Source organism: Salvelinus sp. IW2-2015, linkage group LG28, assembly GCF_002910315.2.
Source record: "Salvelinus sp. IW2-2015 linkage group LG28, ASM291031v2, whole genome shotgun sequence".
NCBI lineage: Eukaryota > Metazoa > Chordata > Actinopteri > Salmoniformes > Salmonidae > Salvelinus > Salvelinus sp. IW2-2015.
The window spans coordinates 12,843,533-12,853,367 of record NC_036868.1 but is presented as its reverse complement, the minus strand read 5'-3'; the positions used below and the strand labels follow the sequence as shown (position 1 = coordinate 12,853,367).

The 9,835-nt window shown below is 40.0% G+C and overlaps 1 protein-coding gene across 2 annotated transcripts; it reads left to right on the top strand.

The window, feature by feature from the left end:
- The first annotated feature begins 3,409 nt into the window (after positions 1-3,409).
- Positions 3,410-9,479, top strand: LOC111954612 (transcription cofactor vestigial-like protein 2). 2 transcript variants are annotated; one of them, XM_023974479.2, is made up of 4 exons: positions 3,410-3,737; positions 5,121-5,391; positions 6,206-6,688; positions 7,295-9,479. In XM_023974479.2, exons 1-4 carry the CDS (start codon positions 3,651-3,653, stop codon positions 7,333-7,335), a joined length of 882 nt encoding a protein of 293 aa, XP_023830247.1. In that variant the 5' UTR covers positions 3,410-3,650; the 3' UTR covers positions 7,336-9,479. The 2 variants fall into 2 exon arrangements, with proteins under 2 accessions (XP_023830247.1, XP_023830246.1); XM_023974478.2 differs by having other exon boundaries at positions 3,411-3,737; positions 7,152-9,479.
- Positions 9,480-9,835: the final 356 nt, after the last annotated feature.

Genomic DNA, 9,835 nt, shown 5'->3' with positions numbered 1-9,835 from the left:
TTCATATGACAAGGATTTGTCACCAATAACCTTCAGCATAATTTATTTGAGGAGTCAGTTGTAATATAATAAAATAGTTATACAAGCAGTTTGAAGAGTTTTAATCTAGTTGTAAGTATTTTAATGTTTTGTAGAGATCCTGAAATAACTAGAGAGTGATAATAATTATGTTAATTCATAATGAATTTTTAAATGCTGGAACTAAAACACCGGCCACACAAGACAATGATTAGCGCTGCAAAAAACTATAAAACATATCCTACTAATATATTCAGTCCTCATTTTGCAGTCCCCTCCTACCATACCCTCCTTCAGCTACTATGTAAAGTACATGTTTGCATTCCTCGTTCACTTCAGGCTTTCTCTGGCAATACCTWTGTGTGCCGCTCCTTTCATCCCCTCATCTATCCCCCCCACCCCCTCACCCCTCCACCCACACCCCCACCTTCTCTCCTAGTCGGTAGCCTTGGGAGGAGCCAGGCATATTACCTGTAAATGGAAGGTCAGGGCCAAGGGTCCCTCTCCATCAGGGGACCAAACAATGCTTTTAGACTTGAGTCTTGGTCTAGGCAGCCCCGTGTTGAACATAACAATAAATAAAAGCAGTCTGTGAGGTGCCCTCCCCCTCCCTTCCTTTCCAGACCCCTATCTACTACCTTCCATTAGATGTGTTAAATGTGCTGTTGTCTCGGCGAGTTAGCTCCTATTAGCGCGGTGTTAACCCTCACCACCCATTTCGTGTCTTTAAGCTGTTGTGTGGAACGAAAAACACGTTGCGTTACACTGACATCAGAAATGGAAATGTATTGCAAATGGTACTATTATCTGACTGACTGAAAGTTGAGCTCTGACCGAGTCTAATGTATAACGCGCAGGAAAGGAAATACATTTATCATAGTCCCTTATCACGCAGTATCCCTCAACAATAACCCTCCTGACCATTTCACTACCACCTGCAGTGGATTCTCATGTCAATTATTTGGCTAACTGAAAATGATATAGGCCACTGATGAACTGTTACAACTTTGAAATATAAGATGATAAGTGTATGAATAAGTTGAATAAGTGCTAGAATACACAGCCATTCTAAAAAGGTAGAGTACGTTGTTTGTAGACCTGAGGCAATGTGCTCAGTAGACTGTAGACAAAACAGGAGGATAAAGTCAGTATGTGTTGCATGTTCCCAGAGTGTTACTTCCAACCATGCAGTGGTGCTGGGAGTCAGTTTTCATCTGAAAATCCAGAGCTGTTAATTGTGAGTTAAAGAGGGCTGATGTGTGAGGGGCCTGGTTCTCCCAGACACAGCGCAGGGCTGGCAGAGCAGAGCGGGTGGTGGTTTCCCCCATGGTCATGTTTCTGCCACAGCCAACAAGGTTAATTGAGTGCAAAGACACTCTCTTATCCAACTCGCCATCAGAGGGCTTGAATCATCTTTACCTTGGATTTCCTTTATATGGTTTATCCAGCATCAGACATGTTTTGTAGGATATGTTAAAAGGTTTGTCTCCCTTCAATTGTTGAAACATTTAAAGAAATACAGTGAGCTCCAAAAGTATTGGGACAGTGACAATTTGTTGTTGTTGTCTTGGTTCTGTAATCCAGAACTTTGGATTTGAACTGTTTAGAAATTACACCACTTTTTGTACATAATCCCCCAATTTTTATTGTGTCATTTTGGAGTCATTTTTATTGTAAATAAGAATAGAATATGTGTCTAAACACTTCTACATTAATGTGGATGCTACCATAATTACAGATAGTCCTGAATGAATCTTGAATAATTATGAGTGAGAAAGTTTTACAGATGCACAAATATCATACCCCCAAAACATGCTAACCTCTCACCATTACATTAACAAGGGATGTTAGCATTTTGGGGGGGTATGATATTTGTGCGTCTGTAACTCATCATTATTTACAATTCATTCAGGACGACCCATAATCATGGTCGCATCCACATTTATTAGAAACATATTCTATTATTATTTACCATAAGTGACCATTTATTTCTATTGGGGACAAAATAATGTGAAACACAACCAAAACAAACAGCAAATGCATCCAACAATTTTGTAGAGACAAAAGCTTGATGTAATCATTGCATGCTAGGAATATAGGACCTAATACTAAACTTTGGACTAATTTAATACACATATTTGTCCCAATACTTTTGGTCCCCTAAAACTATGTACAAAAAGTGCTGAAATTTCTAAACGGTTCACTATGAATGAAAATACCCTCAAATTAAAGCTGACAGTCTGCACTTTAACCTCATAGTCATTGTTTCATTTCAAATCCAAAGTTCTGGAGTACAGAGCCAAAACAACAACAACAAAAATGTCACTGTCCCAATACTTTTGGACCTCACTATATTTATGGTGGAAAAACCATTTGTCCAAGCCCCAATGACCATGAAAGCAGAGAGAGTCTTTGGATATGAATAGTCATTACCTGTCTCACTTTGTTCACAATAGACTAGAGCAGCTTTTTTGTAATGTTAATACCTTCATTCCAGTTCCATTATTGTTTGTCGTGAAATTAGTATTATTATCATTCAAACTCTAGGTAATCCGTTCTGACCCCGACAAACTATTTAACCTCTGACCTTGGAATCTGACAGGCCACTGAAGGATTGTGACACTCTGTACTGTGTGGGGCTGGAGCCCTGCATTCCTCTCATTCATTTATTTGAACTGTTTACATAGACAATTAACACCAACAACGATCACTATGTTACATTCCTTATGTTGAAATTCCTGACTCGTATTGTACTCATTTGGGGGAAATTTGTATGAATAAATGTATTGTTCCAATTAATAGATCTACATACTTTTGACAGCCGTACAGGCTGCATGTACTGCCTGATATAATGTACACTGAGGGATTATTTTAAAAGCCTCCATTGCAAAGGATATAACACAGTCTTATTAATAGGCCTTTACAGCTTACCACAGAGCCATGAACGTTATGCGACAGATCCATGGGTTTCTATCCTGGCCCATCAAACTATAAAAGTATTAGAATATAATATAAAAAAAGTTTTATTCACAATATTTTGTATCATACTCTCTCATTTGTGGCAACCAGTGAATGACTAGCCTTATGTGAAGACAATATAAATGAGCTACAAATATAATACACATATGGTTGTGAAATTAACATATTGGCGTGTAATATAGATTAAATGCAAGTAACAAGCAGGTGCGTATCAAATGAATTCATTCCAGGTAACAGTCGATATCAGTAAACATTTAACTTGTTACTAAGCGGCCTACCCTATTTGGCAGAGCTCCATTGTATTTCATTTAGCATCTCGCATCTCATGACAGTAATGAAATGTTCATTGCAGACTTTCAGAAGACAAAATACACCAGCTTGTGAAGTGCTTTTGCTCCCTCATTGGTCAGATGCAGGCTCGTCCAGAGACACTTCAAAACCGCTGGCTGTGTAATGTCTTTACTTTCCCCCGCCACGCGCTCCCTGTCGCACTGACGTAGCGTTAAGAAGGCAGGACGCGCAGCGCAATTGGGATAGAAATGCAGCTCTCCAACGTCCCAAATTACTTTAATCTCTCCCCGTTTAGGAAATTACAGCCCTACAATCTGTTTATTCTGTCAAGTTATTATCCGTGAGAATTCGCTTTTTTCGCCATGAGCTGCTTGGATGTTATGTATCAAGTGTATGGTCCACCACCTCAGCCTTATTTTTCTGCAGCATATAGCCCATATCATCACCAGGTATGTTATTTCTTGTGTTGTTTCTCTTCTTGGCAGATTTAGTGCACGGAAACTTTTGTAAAACTTGTGTGGAATAAAACTTTCATCGCGCATTATGGCGCGTCATTAGGTCTCTCTAGGCAACTGTATTTTGGCAATGGTCACTTTAAAAATTATTCTGCGTGACAGCCGTCGGTCAATTGGGAACCAATAGTCCCTTCCGACAGCTTTCTATTTAATAATAATAATTTATTAGCCTATTGACAATGCTAGGCCAACTTTTGATTGTTATTGAGGATTCATTAATGAATAATGATAGCCATACCTCCTTATATTGTAATTGACTATATCGAATCTGCGTGATAATATTTTTAGTTGATGTAAGTGTTTATAAGTGTTTTAAACCAACTTATTTTTCAAGTTGTTTATAGATATGCTCTCTGTCGCTCAGGCTAGGCTACTGAATTTGTTGTGTCTATATTCTATTGCTATTTAGGATATTTTGCTATGTGTAAGTTAGGACTATTCGTAATATGTCGGTTACATTGAAATAGCCAAGGCCTTTATTAACCAATCAAAACAAAATGATGATGGGTCATTAATAGATTGTAGGCTTCGTTACCACTTTAATTAACCATTCGTCAAGTCGAAGTTGGATGCAATTTAGGATTCTTTACATTCACAACAATTATTTTGTTACCGTGTAACATTTTTCATAACTTGCAATGAGCAAGGGCAGTTGAAAATTGAATAAACAGTGCTCTGGAAACGATTTCGTTTAAGCATATCCGGTGATTACTGTAAGTTAAGTTAATGCTTGTGCATGCACAAGAACCAGTTCGGCCTATATGGACTATTCGTTTTCCAGACGTGCATTGGTGCTACGGCCCTTTAAATGTTTGCAACTTTCTTAAAACCTCTCACAGTCAATACACAAATGCAGATCTTCGTTTGCACGGAGAGCTGGTTTTCATATTTCAAATAGGTCGAACGTTTTCTTTAAATTGAGTGAGTATGCACAGAGAGAATGGAATAATGGCATTCATTCAAAACTCTCAAATGTCCATAATTAACAAATGAACTGAGTTGCGATATGTTCAGGAATTTAAATGCAATAACTTTGTTCTTGAATCCAACCACTGCCTCCTCTAAAAAAAAAGTTTGAGTAGGCCTGTGAATGAGGAGAGAACCATGCTTTTATTTTTAATATACCACACACAGAGGCCACAATATAATGCGCAACTGTTGGACAATAATGAAAAGCGCAAAAATGTCACACGTGGTCACCCAAATGTGCAGGTGAAATTCAAGTAGATCATTTGTAACTTGATGCCTTGATAGGAATTCATATCTAATACATGTCAAGGCTGTTACATTCTGACGTTTTTTTATCGGATGTTTCAGAAATTGGCATTTTATTCCAAAATGCAAGAAGCGCAAGAGAGCATCAGCGGGAGCAGCTCGTTCTCGAACCTCGCGGGTCCGACGATAAAGGAGGAGGACTGCGCGCGCGAGAAAGATCACCCTCCGGAGGCCGAGTACCTGAACTCGCGGTGCGTGCTCTTCACCTACTTCCAGGGGGAYATCAGCTCAGTGGTGGACGAGCACTTCAGCCGGGCCCTCAACCAGCCCACCAGCWACGTCCCCGGGTCGGTCAGCAACAAGTCCATACGAGGTAGACCTACATCCACCTCTCGGAGAGGTGCCGATCACAGAACCACTCCAAACAGCTGTTCGCGCGCGGGGTTTCATTTCACCCCAAAACGGTGTATTTAGGCTACATAGAAGATAAAGGAAACGTTTTCATAAATATTTGCATTAATTTGGCAAGTAGGCCTAGGTCTTGCATGCAAGTGAGTTCTTGGTTTTTGGTATATTATTGTGTTCACATTCTACTAAAATAAACTGCCTTTTAAAAGTTTGGATTTTAGAACAAATCAATGAATCCCATGTTTTGCTCCCATAGTTTCAGTTGGCAGTCATTCACTCTCATTTGTGTTTGATCAAAATTACAAAGGAATCAGAAAGTCAAACAAAATTGATGGGCATGATGAATTGCTGTAAATAAGGAAGTTGAAAATATAATCACATGGGTTCTGTGGAATTTAGGGCTCAGACTTGTTCACTATATTGTAGGGGAACCTGTAGTGAGGGTTTGGTATAATTTTTCTGTTGCATGTTACTTCCTTAATTAACAAAAATGTAATTCTATGACCAATATTACACAGCCAAACATTCTCCAATTTTGATCAACCATCAGAAATTATGGACAACAACAACGATATTCATCCATGCATCTTTTTCCCATCATGTCCTCCTTTATTTCATCCTTACAACTGAATTGATCATTGAATGATCCGTCTTTAAGCTCTGCTATTTTACCACATCCTCAGAACAGGCTTATCGATCCTCATCCACAGATACGTTCATAGTCTTTACCATTTAATTGATCTGTGATTGAGCATTTCAGTGTGTCTGTGGTTTCCCAGATGGATCATTCCCGATGAGCCAGAGGAGTTTCCCTCCGTCCTTCTGGAACAGTGCGTACCAGCCCTCCTCCATGAGCAGTGCCTTAGGAGCCTCCCACTCAGAGATACCCTTCCCTGGGGACCCTTACTCCTCCGCCACCCTACACAGCCACCTCCACCATGCTACCCCAGAGCCCTGGCACCACTCACACCACCACCACCACCACCACCCCTACTCACTTGGCGGGGCCATCGGCACCCAGGGCTCCACCTACCCTCGACCCAGCATGCACGAGGTGTATGGCACGCACTTTGACCCCCGCTACAGTTCTCTGCTGGTGCCCTCCGTACGGCCGCTCCGGCTCCCTCAATCCACTGTCCCCGGGCCGAGCGCCTCACCGTGTGACATTGGGAAGAGTGAGCCAACCAGCTCAGCCTGGACCGGGACCTTCACCGGGGCAGGGGCAGACATCAGCCAGAGCATCGGCCTCAATGTAGACGCAGGTAATAATAGCAATAACAACAAAAACACACTCTTCATAAAGGAGTAGTGGTTCCAAGGGCACTTCAGAATAGCCTTCATTATTTGATTGTCCCCAAACATGCGTGACTACTATTGTGGGCTCTACAATTCATTTAAGATAGAAGTTAAGAAACGTTGCGACGCCTTACACCAGGGTTATCCTAACATTCATAACACAATGTAGGGTTTCTTTCTGCCTGGGAAAACTGTTGTCTTTTCAAGGCCACTCTCCAACACTAAGAAAGACCATGTCTCTGTGTTTTAACAGGTTGAGTTCTCTGTCTCTGTTCTCTGTTTCCTGGGAGGCAAAATGTTTATTTTTTTACACTTTTCTGCTTCAAGGCTTCCTGCTTCTACCTTTAAGACATTTGATCTCCCTCTTCCTAATCGTCTTCTCTTGCCCTCCCTTCTCTTCTCTCTTTTTTCTCTTTCCTGTCCTCTCAGGTCTGCAGGCCCAGGATAAGAGCAAGGACTTGTACTGGTTTTAAAGCTCTGCTGCCCTCCAGGCTTGAGCTGGCCTCTGTGTTTCTCTGCACTGTGTGATATTGACAGACATTTTCTGTAACAGATTCTAATCTCACTTGCAGCTCGAAGCTACACCCTCTGTGGCGGAAAAATCCTCAGCTGAAATTACGCCATTGTGGATACCATCTGCTGGAAATGCAGTGGACAAGGGAGAGAATCTAAAACTGAGTCTCTCCTACTTAAGAGAAAGGAGTGCAGGACTTGCTGGACAGCATGCCAGAAATACTAAGTGTTGTGACTGACAACTTTTATCTGGCCAAGACTGAACACTTTCAACTCCTCCAAAGAGGACACTTGTTGAAAAATAAAACAAATATGGTGAATGTGTGAAACTGGAACATCAAAAATGAGATTTGACAAGAGCATAGTCAGAGACTGGACAAACATTATTTGCCATTGTTGTTTTTCTATCCGTGAAAGGAGAGGAGCAAGAGAGAGGAGCATTCTCTAACATGACTGAAGTGAGCACTGGCTATTTGAAGCCACTTGACTCTATCTATATTGCTCCCCAGCAGCTGTCAACGACAACTGTTTCAGAACTCAACGGACACACACAATCGTAGTGTCACTGCACAGTGTTTGACGGGGGCTCCGGACTTCATAAAAGGAGCATTTTGTCAAATCTGAACCCCGACCCACAGGGAACAACTGGTTTGACTGGTGATTTTGAGGGGGAAGGGTGGACAGGTGGTAGCAGAAGTGGACACACACAACTGTGCTATGTATGTATGTCTGTGTGTGATCTATGGGCAGCTCTATACATGTGTAGGATCTTAATTTGATCACCCTGTTGCAGGATCACTTTTTTCTAACTTGTAGCGTATGTGTGGTTTTAAAAGGCTTCTGAAATTTGTAATTTCCACTTTGAAATTTCAGAGTTGATTTTCTCTTATGAAAAATTGATCAATCCCTACACTAATGTCCATTAATTATAATCCACATAATAATTCACATTTCCACATTTCCACATTTTCTGGCTCAAATTAAGATCCTACATCTGTGATAATGTTGTATTTAAGATTTGGATCTTTATAAACTTATTCCTCAATGTTTTTCAGTCATCCCAGGTATTTTGCAAAGTCAAACGATTACCCATTGAATATTGTATTGTGAACATATTAATATATTGCCTTTTAAAGTATTTTTTCTTGATACAGTTCTGATGTAATGTCAATGTGTTGCCTGTAACTATAAAGCAACGGCACAATGTGATTAAAACTCAACTATAGGCTCTGACTGTTTAGGCGAACATGTACACGGCAGATATGGGTGATCTTTAGAAAATACAATTTCATTGACAGTCCGATTGAAAAGTATTATGTTTGATGATGTGTCAGTCTATTATTCTGGTTAATTTCTTCAATGATATTATATTGTACAACATCCATATCTTCCAGTCATCTGTAAGCACAACTTAAGAGTTACATTTTTATCCTCCACTAATGCATTGTCAGTGTACTGGGGTTCACATTCATCTTATTGTTTTTCTCCCCTCTTAACCTTTTACTGCAGTGGGCTAAATCAGGGTCAGACAGAGTGTTTCTTGGTAGTCTTAAACAAATCTACTTTGAAACAAAAGTACACACCTCACACACATGGCTATGGGCTTAAAAAAAGAAGACCTAGATTTGATCTAGATTTGAAATGTATTCCATTTTGAGTTTGTATCCTAATACTTCACTTTATATACATCACAGAAAACTGAAATATAACAAAACGGTTTGACATAGAAACACAAGATTTTCATCGTAAAAAAAACAACTTTATTAATGAGAATATTATAACAAATATCAATAACGTTCCACCCATGAGGCCAAAGAGGGCGCTTTTGGCCATTGACTGCAGGAAAGGGCTACATCATTCTCTTGTAGATATTGTCAATGCTAATGCTTCAACTTTTCAGTGTGAAGACATACTGTATGTCTAAAGGGAATTCAATACCGTACACCAGCAAAAGTGTATGAAGTATTTGTACAGAGTAGTATTCAGAAAGTTCTTTACAGGGAGATAGCAGCTATGCACATTCAACTGAGATGTTCTTGAGAAGAGACCACGGATATTTATTTCACTATTCTCAACACCACCACTATTTTCTTTACTTTTCTCCATGAGGTCATACAATAGGCTACATACAAACAGGCCACAAATAACACATAACTTACATATCAGACGGAGAAAAGAAATAGGGGTGAGAAAGAAAAATCCAAAACAAAAGTCAAACAAAATAAAAGTGTGATGATGCCTCCATATGTTTCCACTCTCAGATGGTCATTTTGATTGTGTTTCAGTTTAGCACTGGACAGCTGTAGATTAATATCAGCTTCTGACAAAAGTGATGAAAGACAAGCGAGGGGTGGAGGGTCTCTCTCCCTTCCCAGAGAGCCACTAACAAAGGACTCTTTTCAGAGAGATTATTTTTCAATAATCATGGAAGCGTTTTAGCATTTAATGGGATAAAATAGGCTACATGCAGTGTTTGGGTCAATGAATTAGCCTACTGCATGTAGGCTCAGTGAAACATTATTGATGAGTTTTTTAACTATCAGTATGTAGGCTATGTGTTCTTATAACATAATTGTTATTGGTAGCCTACCATCAAAGTG